General features: G+C 34.7%; 1 protein-coding gene across 1 annotated transcript in view; it reads left to right on the forward strand.

Annotated features, from left to right (window-relative positions):
• Positions 1 to 24,830, forward strand: part of ROCK2 (Rho associated coiled-coil containing protein kinase 2) — a 134,516-nt gene that overhangs the window by 76,820 nt on the left and 32,866 nt on the right. The window contains exons 5-17 of the mRNA XM_079111585.1: positions 5,467 to 5,727; positions 11,816 to 11,960; positions 15,035 to 15,173; positions 17,728 to 17,819; positions 18,546 to 18,705; positions 20,075 to 20,135; positions 20,890 to 20,901; positions 21,852 to 21,931; positions 22,325 to 22,373; positions 23,309 to 23,444; positions 23,593 to 23,684; positions 23,915 to 24,161; positions 24,559 to 24,665. Coding sequence (XP_078967711.1) covers positions 5,467 to 5,727; positions 11,816 to 11,960; positions 15,035 to 15,173; positions 17,728 to 17,819; positions 18,546 to 18,705; positions 20,075 to 20,135; positions 20,890 to 20,901; positions 21,852 to 21,931; positions 22,325 to 22,373; positions 23,309 to 23,444; positions 23,593 to 23,684; positions 23,915 to 24,161; positions 24,559 to 24,665 — 1,581 coding nt within the window. The remainder of the gene's footprint in view (positions 1 to 5,466; positions 5,728 to 11,815; positions 11,961 to 15,034; positions 15,174 to 17,727; positions 17,820 to 18,545; positions 18,706 to 20,074; positions 20,136 to 20,889; positions 20,902 to 21,851; positions 21,932 to 22,324; positions 22,374 to 23,308; positions 23,445 to 23,592; positions 23,685 to 23,914; positions 24,162 to 24,558; positions 24,666 to 24,830) is intronic.

Genomic DNA, 24,830 nt, shown 5'->3' on the forward strand with positions numbered 1-24,830 from the left:
TCAGGCTGCAATAACACATTCCCATCGACTGGGTGGCTTTAGCAGCAACAACAACAACAACAACAAAGACATTTCATTTTTCACAGTTCTGCAGACTGAAAGCCCAAGATCAAGTGCCAGCACGGTCAGGGTCTTGGTGAGGCCCTCTTCCTAATTAGAGGCAGCCACCCTCTCTTTGAGTCCTCACATGGCAGAGAGTAGAGAAGGAAGCAAACTCTGTTCTTTTTACCAGGGCACTAATCTTGTCATGAGGCCTCCACTCTCATGATGTAATTATCTCCTAAAGACTCCATCTCCATATACAATCACATTGGGATTTTGGGTTTCAGCATACAAATTTGGGGGGACTGAACATAAACATTCAGCCCATGGCACTCTCAATACTTGACTTGTTTCCTGTAAGCATGGACAGTCTCCTTTACAGTTACAACATTCCTCGAACTGAGGAAATTAATTTGGTACATTAATAATTAACAATCGGACCTCACTCAAGTTTACCATTTGTCCCATTAATGTCTTTCATAGGAGAAGAATCTAATTCCAAATTACATTGCATTTTTTTCTCTTAGTTTTGAACATTTTCTCAGTCTTCCCTCAACTGTCTCTTTTGGGTTCTGATGTACCCTCTAGACTGTCAATTGCCTGGATGCCCTTCACATCCACTTGAGTCTTGATATCCCATGGCAGCCACCCTTATGTACAATTGCCCTTCCTCACCTTTTGAGTTCTGATAACTTGTGAGTAGCTTGCCACTGGCTCCATTTTAAGTGTATTTTAAAAATAGAAACTCATAATTTTAATGCAGTGCACTTTAATCAAACTTTTATGATTAATGGCATTTTATGTTCGTTTAAGAAAATTTTTTCCTACCTTGGCATAATGAAAGTTTTCTGATACATTTTTTGACTTTTTTATTTTTTGCCTATTGATTTGTCATATCTTAGTCCTTTAAGGCTACTAAATTGAATTTCATAAAGTAGATAGTTTACAAACAACATAAATTTATTTCTCAAAGTTCTAGAGACTAGGAAGTTCACAATCAAGGCATTGGCAGATTTGATCTTGAATAAGGGCCCATTTTCTCATAGATGGCACCTTCTTGCTATGTTCTCACTTAAAGCATGAAAGGGGTCAATGAACTGCCTTACGGTATTTTATAAGGGCACTAATCTCTTTCCTCAGAGCTGTATTCTTAGGACCTAATCAGTACCTAGAAGGCCCTCCTCCAAAAACGATCACTTTAGGATGCTGGTCTTAGGTTATTGGTTATTGGTAGTATTAAACCATTGTTAAGGTATTTTCATAGCTTACTGTTAGGATTGCATATGAATTTGGGAGGAATACAGACTTTCAGACTGTAGCACCAGGAACAACTTTCTAAGAGGATGTTACTTAAAGGTTGTTTAATTTGTTTCCATGTAGATATCCAGTTGTTCCAACATCAGCTATTGAACCCCCTCACTCCCCTGGTATGCATTGCCTCTTTGTGTTGTAATTCAATTGTCCACATGTGCATGGGTCTATTTGGGGGTTTTCTGTTTCATTCAGTTGTTTTGTCTAGTCCTGCCACCACCAGTACCATAGTGTTTTAATTAACTTTATTTAACTTAGTATTGATTGAATTTTTCTTCTTTTAATGGTGCTAGGGATCGTACTTAAGGACTCCTTTCTGCTAGGCAAACATGCTACCACTGAGCTATACTCCTAGGCCATGGTTGAGCTTCTTTAAGCTAGGGGTTTATAGATTTCATTAAATTTGAGAATCTTTTGTCCATTATTTCTTCAGACATTTTTTTCTCTCCCCAAGAACTTCTGTCCCGTGGCCCCCTCTTCAGACTGGTTACACATATATGATCTGTTTGATGTTGTGCCATGGCGACTTGATTATTTTTCTTCCATTCTTCATTTCGAGTAGTTGTATTGTGTCTTTCAGGTCACTGATCTGTTTTTCTTCAGTGTCCAGTCTAAGTCGTCTCATATTTTTTCTTTTACTCACAAAATTGTTTTGAGATTTCCCATGATGTAAGGTATTATCAATGGTTTATTCCTGGTTATTACTGAATAGTACTCCAGTGTAAGGCTAAATGACAATTTGTTGATGGACATTTGGGTTGTCTCCAGTTTTGCTCCCTTATAAATAAAGCAGTAATATTAATTTACTTGTGAGTCAACTTGACTCTTTGAAGGTTTGTTTTTAAGCTGTGGGGTAGGTTTAGAGTTGCCTACTCTAAATGTTAGGGTAGATTTAGATTTACATACTCTGATGGAAAGTATGTGATTCTTTTTTATTGTTATTCTAGTAGCCATGTTTATTATCTTAACATATATATTTAAGTTTTTTAGAATAAATTTTATTAAACTTATTGAGGTATAATTTGTATACCATAAAATTCATCCAAGTAAACAATTTAGTGATTTTTTTTTAAAAGAAATTTTAGAGTGGTGCAACTATCACTACAATCTGGTCTTAGAATATTTCTACTTTCTCAAAATGATCCCACGCCCATTTATGGACATTTTTTTTTTATATCCTCTCATCCCAGGCAACCTTTTCTAGACATTTTCTAGACCTATACCTTTTAGATATTTTATATCAGTGAAATTGTATACTATGTTGTCTTTTGCATCTGATATCCTTAGCACACTTTGTTGTCGTTGTTCTTTTGTTTGATTCTAAGCATTTAACCCAGGGGTGCTTTGCCACCAAGCAATATCCCTAGCCCTTTTTACTTTTTATTTTGAGGTGGACTCTCACTAAGTTACTGACGGCCTTGCTAAGTTGCTGAGGCTGGCCTCAAATTTGCATTTCTCCACCTCAGTCTACAGAGTAGCAGGGATTTGTAGGCATGTGCCACTGTGCCCACCTAGTCTATCATTTGTAAATTCAGCCTCATATAAAGTCTCAGTACATGTGCAAAATATAGCCAAGTTCTTTGCCAGAATATAACATGAGTGACTTCTCGGCCAGTTTCCAGCATCATCTGCGTTTCCCTCTGAGCCTCACAAGCACACTCTGCATTCCTGTGGGCATTCTGGTCTTCTCAGGTCCACCAGAATCACCTTTAAGGTCCAATTACAACATTCTAAAGCTTTTCCTGACTACATCTCTAAACTTTTCAAAATGCTTTCCACAAACTAGCTTCAAAGATTTTTGAACCATGTGGTCAGGTTAGTCACAACAATGAACCCAGTTCAGAGCACCAATTTCTGTTGTTCATTTTTGTGTTGCTGTGACCAAAACATCCAATAAGAACAACTTACAGGAGGAAAAGTTTATTTGGGGCTCATTATTTTAGAGGTCTTAGTCCATAGAGGGTTGACTTCATTGCTCTAGGCCTAAGGTAAGGCAGCACATGATGGGGGGTGGGTCCAGTGGGAAAGCTGCTGAGCTGATTTTCACCTCCAAACATTGCTGCTTTAACAGGAGCGTTTGGGGGACACCTCATATCCACACCTAACACACTTTTCCCTCTGAACTGCCTCTGACACATTTTTCAGGAGTTCTATATTAACTGGACTGTTTTGTTTCATTGGTCTATATGTTGATTCTTATGTCAGTACTAATAACTTTATTTACTGTAACTTTACTGTCTTTATGTACTGTAGTTTTATTGTAAGTTTTGAAATTGGAAACTAGAAGTCCTCCTGTTTAGTTCTGACTCAGGATTGTTTTGCCTTTTCTGGGTTCTCTGCATTTCCAAATAAATTTTAGGATTAACTTTCTGGAGTTGGTGGGAACCCTGGGATTTAGATGGAGAATACATTGATCAATTTGGGGAGAGTTGCTATTTTAATAATATTGAGTCTTCCAGTCCATGAACATGGAATATCTCTCCATTTATTTACACCTTTCCTTCAGTCATTTGGAGTAAAACACATTATACACAATTATACTTTGTGTGTGCGCGCGCGCGCACACACACACACACACACACACACACAATTTTTCTAGTAAACCAGCATTATAATGCTTCTTCAGCTCTTCTTTCCCTGCATCCCGCTGCCTTCCATCTAAAAATTAGATTTAATAAGATTTTCTTGATTCTTTATTTTGCCCTTTCCTATGTCTCACATAATCATTTCTTGGGTTTATTCTTCATTTTGTCAAATTATCCTTAGTTCTTTCAGAAATTATTTGTCATGTATAAAATTTTATTTTGTCATCTCATTTGTTTTCTAGCCTACCATATTGTAACATCAAAATTATTTTGTATATTTGCATATAAGGCATCTTTTTGGTAACTTTGAGTATTTTTGGTTATCTGGAAATTTAACACTAACTGTCTAAGGCCTTTATTTCATTTAGAAGTCACAATTCTGAGTTTAGATTTTTTAAATTAATACACATCTAGAAAATTTTACTTCGTTTCTTTTTCTTCTGTTTTCTCTTTTTAGAACTTTTAGGTAGGTGTTAAACTGTTGCTAACCTTGCTCTGTATTTCCCCTCTTAATCTTTGAGTGTGTTGGGAGAAAGCTTTTACCAGTCATATGTTTAATTCTTAGGCTTCAGGATTTTTTCTTCCTTAAGCGCCCACTATTTAACTGATGCAACATCTGCTACCCTTTTGTGGGTCTTGATCTTGCATGTTTAAAGCTGTCTTCAGTTTGTCTCACCAAGTATTTTCTTGAATAGTAATTTTGTTTTCTTAAATTATTTTGCCCCTATTTTATGATGCTGATTTTTCTCAAGTGTTAATTCTTAGTTTTCTTGTATCTCGTCTCTCTTTTTGTCTGTGGAAATCTTTTCTGTCTACACTGCTTGCTTCCTGAGGGGTGGGACATGTTATTTGGTGGGATATACAGATATCTTTTCTTCCTAATTGTGGTTTTTCTGTCCCTTCTGGGGACCAGTGATAACCTTTACTCTGGGTACAGATAATAGTGACACTTGCTGAACAAGAGGATGGGGAAGGGAATAGAGGAGCTTCCTATTCCAAGTATGGACTCATTCTTTCCATGGAAATGTGGCTTACTTCTCATGTCTGTTGAATCTGGTACCTTTTAGTTGTTGCTAACCTGCTTCTGTTTCCTCTGCTTTCTTTGTAAAATGTGTGCAGTAGTTTGTTTAGTTTTCAGAAACTGTTTTAAAGCGATAGTGAATTATTTTGTCATTTCTTCACCTTTTATATTCCTTATTCCTATTCCATGTCTGTTTTTAAATGTTTCTATTTAGTATCCTGTATTATATTTTCCAAGAGAGAAAAGCATTCATTTTTGCATATTTTATAGTATGCTTTATATAGTACCCATATAAAAAATTTGTTGGCTACTATTTTTCCATTGGACATGTCCAAGTTTAAAATAAGAGAGTTAATAAATTTTAACTCCATTTTTAGTAATAAAATAGTTTTTCATTCATAATAATAGTTTTTGGGTTTTTTTTTTTTTTTTTCCCATTTATGTTTTGGTTTGGTTTGGTTTGGTTTGGTTTAAAAACATTTTTTTTCCTTTCCTTTTGTTTTCCAGCTCTTTTGTGCCTTTCAAGATGATAGATATCTGTACATGGTAATGGAATACATGCCTGGTGGCGACCTTGTAAACCTTATGAGTAATTACGATGTACCTGAAAAATGGGCCAAATTTTATACTGCCGAAGTTGTTCTTGCTCTGGATGCAATACACTCCATGGGTTTAATACACAGAGATGTGAAGCCTGACAACATGCTCTTGGATAAACATGGACATCTAAAATTAGCAGATTTTGGCACGTGTATGAAGATGGATGAAGTAAGTAAGCACATTTTAAAAAGAGCACGTTTTTTGAGAAAGTATTGTAACACCTCAAATCAAGATGCCACCATACCCAGCAGGTCTTTGTAGTTTCAAATAACAATAAATTTAGTTTTGTTTATTGTGTAACAACTCAAGACAAAACTAAACCAAATTAAAACACTTCCTTTACCATAATTCATCTAGCTATAAAACACTTTGTCAGTAGATTTGTCGAATGTAAGAGAGATAAACCTCAGCGTAGCTTTCTCCCGCATAGAACATTGACAGGCATTTGGTACCAATCAAAACTAGTTCATGTGTATCGTGACCTCGATGTAAGATTGGGACACACAGTCAAGCAAGACATGTGACTGTTTCCCCCACCACTGTTATTTTTCCGTTTTTTGCTTTAGGAAAGGAGATTAGGAAAGAAATTTATGTTACCACCTTCTACCTACCCTTTCTACATCAACCATACAGAATAAATTTGGGGACATCAACCATTGTGATGCTTTACCTATTGAACAATCCTTATCATGAAAATAGGTTCAATGACATTAGCCTCATAGCTCATTATGGTATTGATTTATTTTGGTTGCAAAACTTATGTTTTGTCCTTTCCTCTTAGTGTGTGTAATTCCTGATGGAGCAGTATTATATTTTATTTATTTTCACATTTCTTTGCTGGATCTAGAAGATGACTTATAAGTGTTAATACATATTGATAGCAAGTGTGTATCATCTTTAATATGGTTTTCATAATCTTCCAATATGCTGATATAGCTAATCTTTTTCCTGTTAGTTATCTAGCAGAGACATATATTTGGAAGTAAATTTCTTCTTTACCTCCTCAATTATTCATGCCAACTATGTGACACTTATATTATCTTTCCTTTATAAGTAATTCGTCTTTTCTCAAAATCAGCCCAGATTTTACTTAATTTAGAAAGTTCTCCTTGATAATCCTAATCTGACTGATCATTCTTTTAATTATATAATATTCCCACTTATTCAAAATTTATGCTATACTTTCTAGGCCATTCCTAACATCTGCACTTTTTTGGCGTGCTTTACAGAATCTGTTACTGTGTCCTGTAACTGTTTTTCAGTGTTTAATAGAAGTTTTTTTTTATTGCTTTCAAAGCTCCTTTTTGTGTTATTTACTATGAAAATAATGATTAGCAGTGAAAATTAATCTGTAGTGAAAATCAAATATGAAATCATTTTCTGATAGAATGCTAAACTTTTCTGTCTAGGGTATATGATCTATTTTGTTTATGTACTGCACTTCCATGAGTGTATTCTGATTTTAATTAGACCAGAAACTTTTGAGAATAGGGTGGGATGTAAGGAAATGAATCAGACCACGTTTATAGAGGAAAGTTAAAGGTACTTTGCAAAATAGAAAGGTGTTGCCAGGTGCAGTGGTACACAGCTGCAACTCTAGCACCTGGGGAGGCAGAGGTAGGAGGATTGCAAGTTTGAGGCAGCCAGGGCAATTGAGCAAGATGTCTCAGAATAAAATAAAAAGGGTTTTGATGTAGCTAAGTGGTAGTGCACATGACATGCAAGTCCTGAGTTCAATCTCCAGTACCACCAAAGAATGCAAGGGTATGGGGAACATGAGAAATATGGTGTTTATAGAATAATTACACAAAATGCAAGCAAATACTAAAACTGTTAGACTATCTTAAATTGTTTCTTCAGCAAACAAAATATGGCTTAATTTTATTTATTTTTTAAAATCCAAGTAAAGAAAGTTGTGTTAATTATACTCCTTAGCTCACAGTTTATTGTCATGAGAGATCTACACATTGACCCCATTTTATTTTTATTATAATTTTCTCCTTTCAGTTTCTAGTTCATCTTTACTCTCCCTGTAAACAACCAATGTAGGGTGTTTACCTTACACTTTTTAGAGTATTAGTCTGATGTACATATACTCAGTTTGTGTAAGTAGTATTAGAATTGGTATCATTTTGTTTATTCCTGTTACTCAGCATTGTTTTGCTAACTATCCCTGATTAATATAGATGAGTTCATTGCTTCTAACTGATGCTTAGTATTCCATGGTATCTTATCAGTTTGCCTTATTCCCCTAGTATTGTTTCATAGGTCACCTTCATCTCCCTCCCATCAACAGAACTGTCTTAAACACCTTCATACACATCCCATGTGTGTTTTGACAAGTGTTTCTCTGAGTGTAAACCTAGAAGTGATACTACCATACCAGAGGGCTCATTAATAAAATATTGCCTCATCTCCAGAAAGGCTATAAATGTTCATAACCTGTTCCTAGTAGTGCAGGAGAGATCTCATCTCTTTATGTCCTCAGTAACCCTTCCCATTGTTCAGCTAAGGTTACCATTTTCACTGGTATAAAGCAGTATCTTTTAAAAATTGTGTTTCTTAACAACTAATGATGGTAAACCTCTCTTCATATACATGTCATTGATTTCTCTTTTGTGAGTCACCTATGCACCTTTTGACTTTTAAAATCGGCTTCTTGCTGACAGGACCTGTGATGATTCATAATCTAGCCCTTTAGAGAATGAATCATCATCCCCTTATCCATAAGGCCCAGCGCTCAGATCGTTCTTTAGTTATGCTGGCCTCCTCTAAAACATTATGTCACGGACACAGGCAAAAATGAAACACGACTGTGAGGTTATAACTTAGAAGGACTAAATAAGTTGTTACTATCAAAATTAAGAGTTGGTGTTTCTCTAATTTGTATCACAAGTAAATTATGGGTTAACAACCATTTTCTGCATACTATTGCTGTTATTCTCTTTCTCAGGAAAAGAAAAAAACTATCTAGTGCTCAGGGTGTAGCTCAGTGATAGAACTTTCTCCTTGCTTAGCATGCATAAGCTCCTGAGTTCAGCCCTCTCCCCCTAAAAGCTGCAACAAAACAAAACAACACACACACACACACACACACACCTGGATGTGAGAGTCATATTGTATTTTGCATGTATGGATGTGTCTACAGCTGAGAACTACTATTTTAAATGATTTCCATTAATTGGGTGTGTTGGACTCATTCATTGTCATCATCCATTACACCACCTTTTATGACAAGTTATAAATTCTTATTTTAAGTTTTCTAAAGATAAGATTTTGTCCATTATTAATACGTACCATTTTATTAAATTGCTGTTTTTTAAAAAGTTAAAATATAGGTGTTGATACATGTTTCTGAATAACTCTATTCTCTGCAAAATTGATGTATTAAAAGGAATAGAAATTGAAGTTATTGATGCATTATTGGAGTAATGCAGGTCGACCATTCAGAAGCCATTCCTCTTTGTAACCAGAGCTCTTATGAAAATAAGAGAAGACCCACCAGGGGGAACTGGGATAACCCAGGCAGGCAGCTTTGTGTGGCTCTGGGTACCAAAGCAGTGGTAGTGGAAGTGAATTCCAAACTATTTGAGCTGTTTTTCAGTTAGTACACAAGACAAGGCAGAGCTCAGTCAAGCCAAGAACCTTACAAGGCATAAAGGGTGTGTTTCTCTGAAAAGAATGCACAAGTGCTCATTTTTAAAATTTTTTAAACAGATTGAAAAGCCCCTCCTATGCAACAGTTCAGCTAAGGCTTTTAGGGCTTCTGATAAAGAACTCCATGTACAATGTTTCTTTTCTATCTTCATAGAAGGCATTCTGAACTTTTGTGTGTGTGTGGTGCTGGGGATTGAACCCAGGGCCTTGTTCATGTGAAGCAAGTACTCTACCAACTGAGCCCTTTTAAACTGTTTTTGAGACCGACTCTTAAGATCTCTGATTGACCAATTTTGTGTTTTGAGTAAACTCTTCATTTATGAAATTTTGTGAATGATAAACACCAGATATACTTAGCAAATCAATGTTTAGTCAGATGCAGTTAAAATAATTTTGAGGAACTTTTTTGAAAGTCTTGCTTTGTAGCTTAAAACCCTTCATTAGATTTCTTTTACCTGCTGAATAAAGTTCACACTCCTTTAGCTTGTTCATAAAGCCTCTTATGATGACATGGCCCCTGCCTACTTCCACTTTCTGTATCATTTGGTAGTACCTCAGGGTGCAGAAGCACTGAGTTACCTTATACTTCTTTTAAACTGTGTTATTATTTCACGATAGTCTGCCTGGAAAATTTCAGCTCATACATAGAGACTTGGTCCAGAGCTTGCTACCTTGTAAAAGCTCCCCAGGTTGGTCCCACTGTCTTTTCCACATGTCCCCCTTTTGGAGCATTTTCCTTTTCTTTCTGACACTACGAAATGTGTGAGACTTGGCTTGTGTCTTCTCTGCCCCAGCCCTGGAACCAGTCATTTCTTTATACTCTGATCCTCTTACTAGAGAAGAGGGTGGTAAGGCAGTGTTTAGGGGCCCAGCTGTGCTCATAGCTCCTGGAGCATCATCACTTCTCGTAGGTAGGCATTGTGCACATTTGAGTGCTAAGTCACATCCCCACGTGTGTTTACATTTAATTTTGCACTTCTCTTCTGCATAATATATTCAATATGATTTCATATAGATATGATTCAAGTTCACTTTCACAGGATTCTAGTCTTTCTTCCATTCTTTTTTTTTTTTTAATTTCTTAGACATTAAAAAGCCTTGGGGCATGGTGATTCATACTTGTAATCCCAGTAGCTTGGGAGGCTGAGGCAGGAGGATGGCGAGTTCAAAGCCAGCCTTAGCAACTTAGTGAGGTCCTAAGAAACTCAGTGAGACCCTGTCTCTAAGTAAATACAAAAAAGGACTGGGGATGTGCCTCAATGAGTTCAACCCTCTGTACAAAAAAAAAAAAAAACAAAAAAACAAAAAAAACCCCAAAACCTGGTTTTCATTATCTGTGGTATATTTATTTACTTATTCAACCCTAGTATATACCTAAAATTACTTCATAACCGTCAATCCCTACTGTTGTAGCATACAGATTTGCTAACATTGTTTAGTATTTCTTTTGTTTTTATCCTTACAGTATCCTATTAAAATGTTTTATTTGGAGCTGCTCTTCCTATCCCCATACGGTGTGGTTTTGTTATTCATTTATAAAGCAGGTTCAGTTTTTTACTTTTTTATATGTGAATTTTCCTCTGTTTTAAGAAATAAAGCTGTACAAGATGTATGCTCTGAGCAAGGTCTCTTGCTCTTTGTCCTTATTACCTTGTTCCCATTACTTCTTTTTAACTCCTTCTTTCTACCCTTTTCCCACATACTCCCCAGCAGGTATAAATCAAGCTCTAGTTTCTGATTTATCCTTCCAGTAGTTCTTTTAAGCAGAATCAGAGAATTGTCATAAATGTAAGTTCCACATCTATATAATTTAAGGACTTTCCCCATGAGATAGTTCTTAAAAATATTTTCAAATGTTTGTTTTAAGAACCTTAAGACGTTAGTCAAATATTCTGGGTAGAACATTAATTTTCCAAAAGGAGAGTGCTATTTGCATAGTTTACTCCAAGTGTTTATTCTGCAGCAGGGTAGCTATTGAAACTGATATTCAACTTTCCCTTCTGACCTTCATCATGTGGAACTTTCCAATTAACTGATTTGGACTTTACTGCATTTTTTGAACATGCTTTATGTAAGGTCATTGTTCTTTTTAAAATGCTCTTTTTCTCTTCAAGCTATCGTACTACCTCCATTCATTTAAAGCCTAAATTGTTCATCTATCAATCTAACTTTGTCATTTCTTTCTTATATTTCTCCTTATATTCTCTCCTTCCTTTGAACCTTTTAGGCTAAATAGGCGTGTGTGTGTGTGTGTAGGAAGGGTTTAGCTCTTAAGTCTCACAAGATTCATATTTTAAATTCTAATTTCTATGAAGGCATGCAAAATTAAGAGATTTTATTTATCCTAATAAGTCTCTATTAAATTTTTCCCCAAAGTATAAACTACAGGATAGTCCTTGGTAAAAATTAATCGTAGTGGCTCCCATAATTCAAACACTTTTATGCATTTATAATACATTTATTTCATGTATCCCAAAGCCATGTTGGCAATGAAGGCTCTGTTAGTGGCAATATGTAGTCACTGTATACCTAAGAGTAAACAAATAAGTTGCATTGATATCTCTGTTTTCACATTGGTCTCTTTTTCTGCTGTTTATAGACAGGCATGGTACATTGTGATACAGCAGTTGGAACACCTGATTATATATCACCTGAGGTTCTGAAGTCACAAGGGGGTGATGGTTACTATGGGCGAGAATGTGATTGGTGGTCTGTTGGTGTTTTCCTTTTTGAGATGCTAGTGGGTGAGTAAATATTTTAAGTTGTTCTTTTTCAAAATCTTTTCAGAACACTTTAGTTCAATTAAGAATTTGGAAATAGGGGGCTGGGGAGATAGCTCAGTCGGTAGAGTGCTTGCCTTGCAAGCACAAGGCCCTGGGTTCAACCCCCAGCACCCAAAAAAAAAAAAAAAAGAATTTGGAAATAAAAGGAAATGGCCTGTGTCCTACGGAAGATTGAAATTTCTGGAAATTTTGATTTAGTATTATCTAAATCTGGCACAGTGATTAAGTAGAATAAGTAGAACATGAAAGGAATTAAAAAGTATGTTAGAAAATATTTCTTCAGTAGACCCTTTCAAGTTAAGAAAATGTTAAAACAAGAACAAGTTTACAGGGCTGGGGTTGTGGCTCAGTGGTAGAGGGCTTGCCTAGCACATGTGAGGCACTGGGTTTGATTATTAGCACCACATTAAAAAAATAAAGATATTGTGTTCATTTACAGCTAAAAACATTTAAAAACAAAAAAAAGAAGTTTATAGCTTCAGTAGGCCTCACTTCTAAGATATTTTTGGATTATTGTATTATCAATGTTTTAAATATAAGGTTGTTATTGTTTATTCCAATAACAGAGAACTATAAGTATTTTTTCCTGTAGTGCTGGTGACTGAACCCAGGGCCTTGTGCATGTAAGGCCAACATTCTACCACTGAGCCACAATCCCAGTGCTAAAAGTACTTCTTAGTTTATGTAGTTTTGTCCTATAATTGATTTTGTAAAATGTATTCCTTTTATTTACTCCCTGTATTTTTTGGTTTGTAGTTCAGTGGAATGAATCGTTAAGTATTGATCTTTGGTTATCAGAATAAGTATATTTTTATGATATTTCAGTTTTAGAAAACTCAAAAGCAAATTCAGTCATTTCTTTTACTTTGATCAAATTAAAATTTGCAAAGCTGAAGTATTTCAGAACTTTTTTTTTATATTTCATAGACTTCATTCCTAACATTTTCCATTCCTAAGCACTGGGGTCACAAAAATATCTTTTGGATGAGGAAGCAATGACTAAATTACTTGTCTTGTGGATGAGGGGAGATGTAGCTAAATCTACTTTTCTAAGTTTAGTATGATAAGGGTAATAACATTATGTGGAGTTTTTTGGATAATCTTACTTGTTATATTTTAAACATAAGGCTAATGGAAATATATTTTAATTACAGAATTTATTTTCTAGATCATGACCCTAAAAGAAATTGAGAGTATAAAATATATATTATGAGTATGATTACTGCTAAAAAATTAGAAGTGTTTGGTAAAGCCCAAATCTAAATGAGTACTATGGAACTTTTCTGTGGCAAAAATTGCCTTCTCTTGGCGATCAGTGCCAGTGAATGTGGCATTGATCTTGTTATGCTTGGTTTCATATTATTGTATGACCTACTTTGTTTGGGCCCTTTGTTGTTGTAATGAGTTCTTTATACATACCATGTGGTATCAATAGCTGTCTGTTCTCCCACCTGTGGTTTGTGATCTGATGATGGACTAAGATGTATCTCATAATTTTTTTTTTTAATTTTTTTTTATTTGTAGATGGACACATACCTTTTTATTTATTTATTTTTATGTGGTGCTGCAGATCGAACCCGGTGCCTCATAAGTGCTAGGCAAACGCTCTACCACTGAGCTACAACTCCAGCCCCAGCCCCATATTTTGTAATCTTTTGAAAGTTGAGTATGTTCTCTTATTGCTTTGCCTCTTCTTTAGAGATTTAGAAAACAAGTACCTCTGAAGAAGTAATTTGGCTCATTTGAATATGCCATTTAAATTTCCTCTACTGTTTTCAAGTCTGAGAACTAAATTAGAATTTAATGGCAATGATTTACAGTGTTCTAAGTCTATTGCAGTGCTTTCTCTTGTTGGTTGGCACTGAACTTTATTTAAAAGATTCTACTGCACTAGAAAAAGTGGCACTAGAAAATTCTTGAATTCAGTGCTCTCCACCGCCAAGCCACCTTTGAATTCAAACAATAATTTGAGTACACCTTTTAAAGTTTTGCACTGGCTAATTTAGGGAAGTTGACCTGCACTGAAGTGACCTGGAGTATAGACATTTACTGGGCAGGGCCTTTACCTGCTGTGACTTTAGATGAGTAGTGACTAGAACTGTTCCTTTAGCTTTTTCTATCTTTATACTTGCTTCAGTGGCTCTTTATTATAATTAGTAGTTGGCCACAATACTGCATTGTAAGATGATTTCTGCCCCTTCGTGGCTCTAGCTATTTGTCATCTTAGATGGGTCACACACAGTCTGGGCCCTACTCCCTCTTGTGTGAAAGCTCTGAAAGTCAGATACTCTGACTCTCAGAACAGCACTGTCCAGTTTGTCTTGATGAAAATAATTTATATCTGCACCAGTCAGTGTGGTTGCCACTGACCACATCAAACACTTGAACTGTAACTAGGGGGCTGCATTTTTCATTTTATTCAATTTCAGTTTAACTTTAAATTGCCACATATCACTAATGGCTGCTGTGTTGTGTAACAGCTCTAGAGAGCCATCTCAAGATGCCAGTCCAGCTCAGGCATCAAATACTCTGGTCTCATCCCACTTCAAGGCTCTCTTGAATTCAGTAAGTCATTTCCTTTCTTCAGTTAAAAACAAATACTAGCCCGATGTGATGGCTCATGCCTGTAATCCCAGCGGCTCAGGAGGCTGAGGCAGGAGGCTCTCAAGTTCAAAGCCAGCCTCAGCAACTTGTGAGACCCTAAGCAACTCTCTGAGACCCTAACTCTAAATAAAATACAAAATAGGGCTGAGGATGTGGCTTAGTGGTCGAGTGCCCCTGAGTTCAATCCCTGGTACCCACCCACCCCACAAAAAAAATTCTAAAGTTAGCATTGATTTTATTTTGTTTTTAATAGTAGAAGGATCATCATGAATATGGTTAAAATTCTTTGACTACTTCTGTTTTAATTGGGACTCCTGTCTTTGTTTTCCATGTATGTGGCAAATTTAAAGTTAACGTATTTAAAAATTAGATGAAAAGTGTTTAATTTGCATCCACCATTATATTCAGCATCTTCTTTCTTGGAATTTTAGGGGATACTCCATTTTATGCAGATTCACTTGTAGGAACTTATAGCAAAATTATGGATCATAAAAATTCACTATGTTTCCCTGAAGATGCAGAAATTTCTAAACATGCGAAGAATCTCATCTGTGCCTTCTTGACAGATAGGTAATGTACATTGAAATTCTTCGTAAAGAAGCCCTTTTACTTTTAAATTTGTAGAAATGAAAGCATGTCTAATTTAGTTACATATGAAATACAACTCTCATTAACCAAGTTGCATTTAATTCTCAGTTAGCCTTTTCCTACTGCTGAACCTGGTGTTGGGTTACCTTTAGAATTTTGTGTGGGCAACCCAGTTGTAATTTAATCTTAATCCTCATTTCAAAAGCCATTAAAAAAGAAGAAGAAGAAGAAGAAGAACCTAGTAAGCTAACACATTTGAAAAGAAATAAAATTTTTGTTTTCCCATTTTAGCTTCTTAAGGTATTAGTTTTGGTTGTACAACTTTTGAGAGGACAGCAGTTTGTGTAGATAAATATTCAACAGTTTATAATCTTAAAAACGGTTTGCATTTGATGTAAGAGTGCCTCCTTCCCAACCCTCTTATTCAATTTGAATACGAACAAGTCTGTTCTGGAAATTTTATGTTTTTCAAAACTCAATAGATGAACAAATGTGAAAACCTGCCTCTAAAAGAAAAGCTAACCCAGCATCGGTAAATGAAGTGACTTGAGATACTGAAGCAGGAAGACGGCAAGTTCAAGGCCATCCTCAACAACTTACTGAGGCCGTAACCAGCTTAGTGAGATCCTTTCTAAAAATTAAAGATATAAAGTGTTGGAATGTGGCTCAGTGGTTAAATGCCCTTGGGTTAAGTTCCCAGTACCAAAAAAAGGAAAAACTAGGAAAAACTATTTGATTTTTCTTACTTCATTTCTGTATTCATTTCTCTTCTGGTGTCCTCTTTTATACTTGTGATAGAGGTCATCCTAGCAAATGTGCTAGCTCTTCAGTCCAAACTTATTCATCAGCTTTGTGATCATGGGGAAATTGTGTTCTTTCCTTGGGAAATAATTTTGCTCATCAATAAAAGGATGGGCTCAGGTTAGGTAACTAATGTTATCTGGCTTTTTTAGCTCTGCACAACCTTATTATTTGCACACCTTATTGTCTGTGAACTCTAGTTGCTGTTACTACTACTGTAGTGATGATGCTTATACATTCATCATTATATACTTTTTGTGAGATAAAATCTTGAAGGTAGAATCCTGGGATGTACATTTTAAAATTGAATGATTTTACAAAATTAACCCCCCAGTGAAGTTTTATTGGCACATCTTTTTCTTTTAACAATAAATAACTTTTTTTCTCATCAAATTTAATGTTGTTATTATTATTATTATTATTGTAGTATTACAGTACTGGGAATTGAACCCAGGGCCTCATGTATGCTAGATAAGCATTCTACCACTGGTCTCCATCCCCAGCCCCTTTTGAACTTTAGGACAGAATCTCAATAAGTTGCCCAGGATGGCCTCAAACTTGAGATCCTCCTTCTTCAACCTCTTGAGTAGTTTGGATTACAGGCATTCATTATCACACCTAGCTAGTATAAAATTTTTGTTATTTTTTTTTTCCATCAAACACAAAGTTATTTTATCTTTCTTAGGAAAATAATTTTTGTGAGTCAGTCATAAATATGATAAAACTTTAAAACTTGTTAATTATATAAATAATGATTAATCAATGCTGCTAAACTCAACTAAACCTGTATAATGTTAGATTTGGGGACTAAATAGGGTGGGTGGGGATTACATTATAAAGTGGGGCACAGCATATATTAATAATGGATTAGGATTTGTAGATTTGCTTTTTATTGGGAGGGGGTGCAGTCTAAGGATGATTATAGGTGAATATTTTGAACTGTTTTGAAAATAATACAATGTCATAAATGTGGCTAGGACCATGTCCTTTGAAATACACAGGTTTTCCTGTTCATGTTAAACTTAACTCCAGGAACACACCTAAAGCAAGTGCTTTTTATTTCCATACAGTCTTTTTTCTTTTTTCCTTTTCCCTTGCTGTGCTGGGGCTCAAATGCAGGGTCTTGTGCTTGCTGGGAAAGCCCTCTATTACTGGGCTACATTTCCAGCCTATACAGTCTTCATTGAAAAATCAGAAGGTCGAAGAATGAAATCCTTAATCATATTTTTCTTATATTCAAAGTGATAATTTTAATATAAATGTAGGGAAAGAATTTTTCAGAGTAAATATGTATAGCTCCAAACTTAAAATGTGATTTTTTTTTTTTTTTTTTTAAAGAAGAGAACGTTTGAAATAATACTTCTCTTAGAAAGGTTGGAATCACGTGACTGTGCCCAGAGTTAGACCTGTGTCTGTGACATGCTGGCTTTGGTGGGTCATAGGGTTTGAAACACACAGGTGAATCATTTTACTTGGCAGTCTCGCATACTTCATTGACACTAATAGCAGAGGGAAATATATTTTACTTCCTATTGTTTGCTGTGTATCAAGTCTTTTTAATCCAATCAGAACCTTCAGTTGCTATAAAATTGAGATTATTTTAGAGAAACACTTAGACTGAAGCAATTTTTTAAAAATCTTAATTTGTTATCCTTATTTTGGTTAAATTGTTGATAAGAATTAACTTTTTTTCCATTTTATTTTTTATAATACAATCTTTAACTGCATTGTTTAGAGAGGTACGACTTGGGAGAAATGGGGTTGAAGAAATCAAACAGCATCCTTTCTTTAAGAATGATCAGTGGAATTGGGATAACATAAGAGAGAGTAAGTCAATAAATCTAATATTTCCATTCCATTTAAAATCTCATAAATTAATTTCTCTTTTGTTAACTTTATGCTAACTCATTTTTAAATTGAGATTGCATTTCAAAGTTTTCCTGTGGCAGCATTTATAAATAAATTAATATTTCCTCAATATCTTAGCAAACCAATATGAACTTACTAGCAATGTTTGTCAATTCTTTTATAATAAGCATTATATATTCCTTAATTTGCCAAGGAAAATTTTGTGGCTCCAAGTCATGTTCAGAATGGGAGGAATAAAATCCTTTAGTTGTTTGTATTTGAGCTAATAAATCAGCAAATAATTATTTATGGAGATCATACTCTGGTAAAGCATAGAGTAGTAATTTACTTTTACTTTATTTATATATGGCATGGATTCATTTTAAGGGTAAGTGATATTACTATTAAAAGAATGTAGAAAAATGATGACCTTAAAGAATATATGTGCAGGTTATTGCTTTCTACTTATAATTTTTGGCACCTAGAATATCATCATATACCTTTCCTTACGATTAATCTATGAATGCTGGTCTATAATAACAAACTACTCATAAAATCTTAATTATGTGAAGTGATAAAATGGAAGATGTGTTGCTAAGATTTTGTGTAAAACAATGTATAATCATATTGATAATGTCATCAACATAGAGGTGACTTGTGTCTTACATTTTGATTATCAATGAAATAATTCTTTTCTTTTAATAGCGGCAGCTCCCGTAGTACCTGAACTCAGCAGTGACATAGACAGCAGCAATTTTGATGACATCGAAGATGATAAAGGAGATGTAGAAACCTTTCCAATTCCTAAAGCTTTTGTGGGAAATCAGCTGCCTTTCATAGGGTTTACCTACTATCGGGAAAATCTGTATGTGAATTATTCGTTGTGTTATTTTTCCTAGTCTAGTGACATCTTATTTTGAGAATTATAGGAGATTAATTTTTTTTTTTTTCTAATGCTGTGGATTGAACCCAGGGCCTTGTGCATGCAAGACAAGCATTCTACCAACTGAACTATATCCCCAGCCCCTTAAATATTAATTTGTTTTAAACTTTGAGTTTTTCCAAAACTCTCGGTTATTTTTAATTTTATTTTACTATATGATTTTTTAAACATTATACTCATTTACATATTATTGCAAGGCACTGTTGTTTATGAAGTAAGAACAAATAACAGTTTTCTAAAGGAGCTTTTCATTTCATGAAGGATACAAGATGCCAAAAGAATCTGAGATGGGCCAGTTGTGGTGGCGCACTCCTGTAATCCTGTTGATTTGGGCGGTTGAGGCAGAAGGATTGAAAGTTCAAAGCCAGCCTCAGCAACTTAGAGAGGCCTGAGCAATTTAGTGAGACCCTATCTGAAAAAAAAAAAAAAAAAAAAGGGCTGAGGATGTGGCTCATGGTTAAGCACCACTGGGTTCAATCCCAGGTACAGAGAGAGAGAGAGAATATGAATAAATCTAAAGAAAAAGTCATATTTCTTTTGGGTGGGTACTGGGGGAAGGTCAGGTGAGAATTCAGGGAAAAGGTGGCATGTTAGCTGTGTTTGAAGGTAGAAAAGTGGCCAAGATACAGGGAGCTTAGGAGAGGATTGTACTGAAGCAAGTAGTTGGAGAGAGACTGAGAATGTAAGCATGCCTTGAGAGCAGAAGAGTGCGGCCTCGTGGGCCTCATACAGGGCATGGGAGCTGTACTGTGACTGGAGGACTTACTGAGACTGAGGTTTTCTTGCCTATAATCTCTGCACAGATCCTGGCAAAAGAGGTCATTGAGTAAATAATCATTGACTGCAGTGAGTATTGGGTGTAAGATTAGAAAATAGATTACAATTGGCACTCAGGGACGAGCAGTGGGGCAAATGATTGTTATGTGCTCTGCAAAGAGACTTTTTACCAACAGCCATTTCTTTCTAGAAGATGGAATAGAAGAAGATCTAATAGTTAAAGAAATTAAAATGAGATGAATAAGAGGAAAATGAGTTCAGTGTAATGACTCTGGTCCCAATAAAATTAAAGACTAGATGAGAAGGAGGAGAAACAGGAAAAGTGTGCATTTTAAATTACTGAAAATGGTTTAAGTTTCTAGAGGCTAAAATACTGCTTTCTCTAAAATAATATATTGAAGGGGAAAAAAAGAAATCTTTGTGGTTGATATTTAATTATGAGAATAACGTGGTTGAATAAGACAAAATGGATTAAAATGAAATACAAAAGATTTTATTTTTTCCTCCCTTCTAGGTTATTAAGTGACTCTCCATCTTGTAGAGAAAATGATTTGGTACAATCAAGAAAAAATGAAGTACGTATACATTTTTTACTATTCTAGTTAAGTGACATGTTCAAATATATATATTTTTTTCCTTTTCTTTTTTGGTACTGGGGTTGAACCAAGGGAGGTTTTACACAGGGCCTCACATAAGCTAGGCAAGTGCCCTACCACTATGCTGCATTCCCAGTTTGCCCTTTTATTTTGAGACAGGGTCTTGCTGAGTTGCTGAGCCTAGCCTTGAACTTGCATCCTCCTGCCTTGTCCTCTGGAGTGGCTGAGATTAGATATGTGCCACCATGCCCAGACACACATGGCTTTTTAAAAGTTCATTCAAAGCTACTTTTAAAATCCTGAGATGGTATTCCTTGTATAATACAGTACATAATAACATTGCAGTGGTTAATACAAAGAGATTTGTAAATCTCTAGGTTTGTAAACAGCTATAATACCAGTTAAATTTTGTGATCTTAGTGCTATAAAAGTGTACAGATATTAAGCTGTCAGGTATAGAGGAAGTAGGAGAGAGATTCAGATTCTGAGTTTCTATTTAGGATTGTGTGTATATAAATGATATTTTCTATCAGACTGTATTTTGTGACTGCTGTAATTTGTAACTGCATACAAAACTAAATCATGCATGTATACCCACATACATGTAAATGCAAAACCATTTTCTTCAAACTTATGAAAATTAAAAATCAGGTTGGATAATTTGGGTATGATTTTTCTTAGAAATTTTATAAAGTATAATCTTTTTTCTTTCTTTTTTTCTCTTTTTTAATAGGAAAGTCAAGAGGTATGTTATCAACTACATAGAAAAATGAGGGGAAAACGTCACTCTAGCAGTTTTTTAATATAGTCACAGTCTGGCTCCCCTTTGGAGGACTTCTTCTACCCAAGAGAGAAGTTTCCAACTTTTTCCCTACCAAGTATCCCTTTTAATATTGGTACTATGAATCCATTATTTAAAATGTACATCATGGAATTATCTTATTACTTACTAAGTTATGTAACTGGCAGAAAGAACATGTAAAATATAATAACTAGTATGCTCAAATAAATGCAGAAGCAGCCCCAAACAGTTCAACTTGATTAGTTCATTAGCCTGTTTATTCTTACTGTGGGATGATAGAGATTTTAAGATAAATGATTAAGAAACCATGGAGAATATAATCACTAGGAAGAATAATGAAAAGAATATTGGCATTGGAATCTAATAGACCTGGATTAATTTTACACTACCCACTTACTTACTATGCTGTCTTGACCTGGGTATTCACCTGTTTTGATTTTCATCTTATCTAGTAGATGAGCTTATATTCTCATTTTTTAAAACAGCTATATATTTTTAGTATATATAATCAGTTAAATATTCTGAATATTTATTTCAGATGTAGATCTTTTATCTCATAAGCACAAAAAAGTAACCATATTTTCAAATGAAAACCTATAGAAGCGTGTTGGAGGATTCCAGAAACTAATTTGAAATTTGATTTCATTGAAGAATTCTGCCAAAATGAGTTTTTCATTCGTGTTTAGTTTACATAAGTTTTTTCAAACAGATGTGTAGTGTGACAGAAAACAGAATATGGGGGAGTTTTTCCTTTATCAGTAAAAGTCACATTAAGCAAATACAATTACACCATAGTGAAGATTGCAAAGGGAAAAAAATTAAGCTTGCCATCGTTTTCTTTAAGGCTCTTATCTTTAAATATAACCAAAACAAAGTTTCTTATTTTTTGACAGATTCAGAAAAAACTATATACGTTAGAAGAACACCTTAACAGTGAGGTACAAGCCAAAGAGGAGCTAGAACAGAAGTACAAGTATGTTTTATAGATAAATATTTATTTACTTATTCGTTCATTTATTTGTTTATTGTACTAGCAATAGACCCCAGTGGCACTCAATCACTGAACCACATTCCCAGTGCTTTTTATATTTTTATTTAAAGACAGGGTCTCGTTAAGCTGCTTAGGGCCTTCCTAAGTTGCTGAGACTGGCGTTGAATGCCAGATCCTTCTGCCTCAGTCTCCCTAGTCACTGGGATTGCAGGCATGTGCCACCATGCCCGGCTTATATTTAAAAATTTTAAGTTCAAACATTTTACTAAAGAAGAAGAGCTACAAAGTATTTATGTAATTATTTTTAACTTTATAGATTGCTTTTATCATAAATTAGAATTATTTTATTTATTATTTCTTTTTGAAATTCTTTAGATCTATTAATGTTCGTCTAGAGAAAACAGCAAAGGAACTAGAAGAAGAGGTAAAGTCACCCTATACTTTTTTTTTTTTTTTCTTTTTAACTTTTAATTTTAATTAAAAATCATGAATTTACATAGGGCAATGTTGTTTGATTCATTTTGTTATTTTTTCCCCTTCCCCCCTCCCCTCCCACCCCTCTTTTCCCTCTATACATTCCTTTCTTCCTCATTCTTACCACCCTCCTTATCCCTAACCCTAAACCTAACCCTAACCCTAACACTAACCCCTCCCACCCTATACTTTTATTAACTTTTTTCCCCCACCGTATGGAGAAATTGAACCCGAGCCTCATGGATGCTAGGAAATCTCTAAGCCAAATTCCCAGCCTTTATTAATATTGGTTGGTAAAAATCCTCGGTGCCTGACTGACTTGCAGAGTTCTGTTAATACATGGTAATATGATTGTATCTTGATAGATAGTAAAACCTACTTTGTGGCACTGGAGGACAAGACTGAAATTATAGGGTAGCTTCTGTTTAGGCTTCATTCTGTTGTTTTTGCAAAATTGATTTTTTGCAAGTTTGATATGTCAATGTGGGTGTTTCAGTAAAAAAAAAAAATGCATTTGTATATGTGGTTAAAGGCATTGTTGGAAAACACAAAGGGACTATTGTTTAATTGCTATTCATAATACTTTAGACCCATAGTTAGTATACAATAATAATGGTTAAATAGTAATGGAAGATTAAAGGAAGTTTGACTTTCAGTAGTAAAGAAAACATTTATGATCTTGATTGTTAAAGATAGTATGCTACTTTTCCTACTTTCCAAACAAGGAATATATTTTATAGTTTTAAAAAAACAGTGATAATCCTTTTTTTTTTTTTTTAATTAGGTCTCTTACCTACTTGAAATAGCTGAAATATTTTATTTTGATTTGCTGATTTGCTTTTTATGCATATTTCCTTTTGATAATAATGTTAAGTATTATTTCAGATTACCTTAAGGAAAAATGTGGAATCAGCGTTAAGACAGTTAGAAAGAGAAAAGGCACTTCTTCAGCACAAAAATGCAGAATATCAGCGGAAAGCTGATCATGAAGCAGACAAAAAACGAAATTTGGAAAATGATGGTTTGTAGTGTATAACATTAAATACTTATTAGGATAATATTAAGAGAGTGTGTGTGTGTGTGTGTGTGTGTGTGTGTGTGTGTGTGTGTGAGAGAGACAGAGAGAGAATGTTATTAATAGCTTACCATTAAAATGTTTTTTGTTATAGTTAACAGCTTGAAAGATCAACTTGAAGATTTGAAAAAAAGAAATCAGAACTCTCAAATATCCACCGAGAAAGTGAATCAACTTCAGCGACAAGTAGGTTGATCTCAGTTTGTAAAATGATATTGAATTTTATTTATGACTGACTGTTAATATTAATTTTAATTGGCAGTGTTTCAAAAGGCCTGTGCCTCTAATTTTAGAAGTAAATCCTTATAAAGTATTTTTAGGTTTTTATTTTTAAAAGTTTGTAATGAGGTAATAAATAAATGTATTTTTATTTTATATACCTGTATTTCTTTGTTTGCTTTTGAATGAAATAACAGCTGGACGAAACCAATGCTTTGCTACGAACAGAATCTGATACTGCAGCTCGATTAAGAAAAACCCAGGCAGAAAGTTCAAAACAAATTCAGCAGCTAGAGTCTAACAATAGAGATCTACAAGATAAAAACTGCCTGCTGGAAACTGCTAAGTTAAAACTTGAAAAAGACTTTATCAATCTTCAGTCAGCTCTAGAATCTGAAAGAAGGGACCGGACCCATGGATCAGAGATAATTAATGATTTACAAGGTATGAAGTATAGAGTGTACTTGAATTACTCTTTAATGATTCATATTTTGGAAATAACTTTAAATGATGGATAATGTGCTAGAATAGCATGTAGCACTCTGTTATATAAAGTTAGAACAGTACAACTACATTGATAAAAAGCTTTATGAATTTTGAATTTTTGAATTACATTATTTTACTTATGAACTTAATATACTTTCAAATACTTTAAGTACTAAATTCCTTAGGTAGTAAATTCTACTTGTTGAATTAACTGTAAAGCATTATGCTAACAAGTGTAAAACTCTTGCTCACAAAAACAGCTTCAAAATATGAAGCAGCTTCCACATTTTTACTCTTAGTTGAATGCATATAACTTTCTGGGAATGTTGTTTTTTTAAACTGTCGCAATTTTTAGGTAGAATATCTGGCCTAGAAGAAGACTTAAAGAATGGCAAAATCTTACTAGCAAAAACAGAGCTGGAAAAGAGACAATTGCAGGAAAAATGTACTGATTTGGAGAAGGTAAGATATGGCTAAGCTCATCACTTTGTGTAAGAAAATCACAGTAGAGTTTGAGAGCAGAAGGGGAAGTAGGGGAACCACTAACTGGAATATTTCACGTGCTCACTGACTCTTCCATTTCGACATGGTTCTGTAGACAAGGTACATTTGAGGCTTACTGTAACA

This window comes from Sciurus vulgaris (genome assembly GCF_902686455.1).
Source record: "Sciurus vulgaris genome assembly, chromosome: 14".
Taxonomy (NCBI): domain Eukaryota; kingdom Metazoa; phylum Chordata; class Mammalia; order Rodentia; family Sciuridae; genus Sciurus; species Sciurus vulgaris.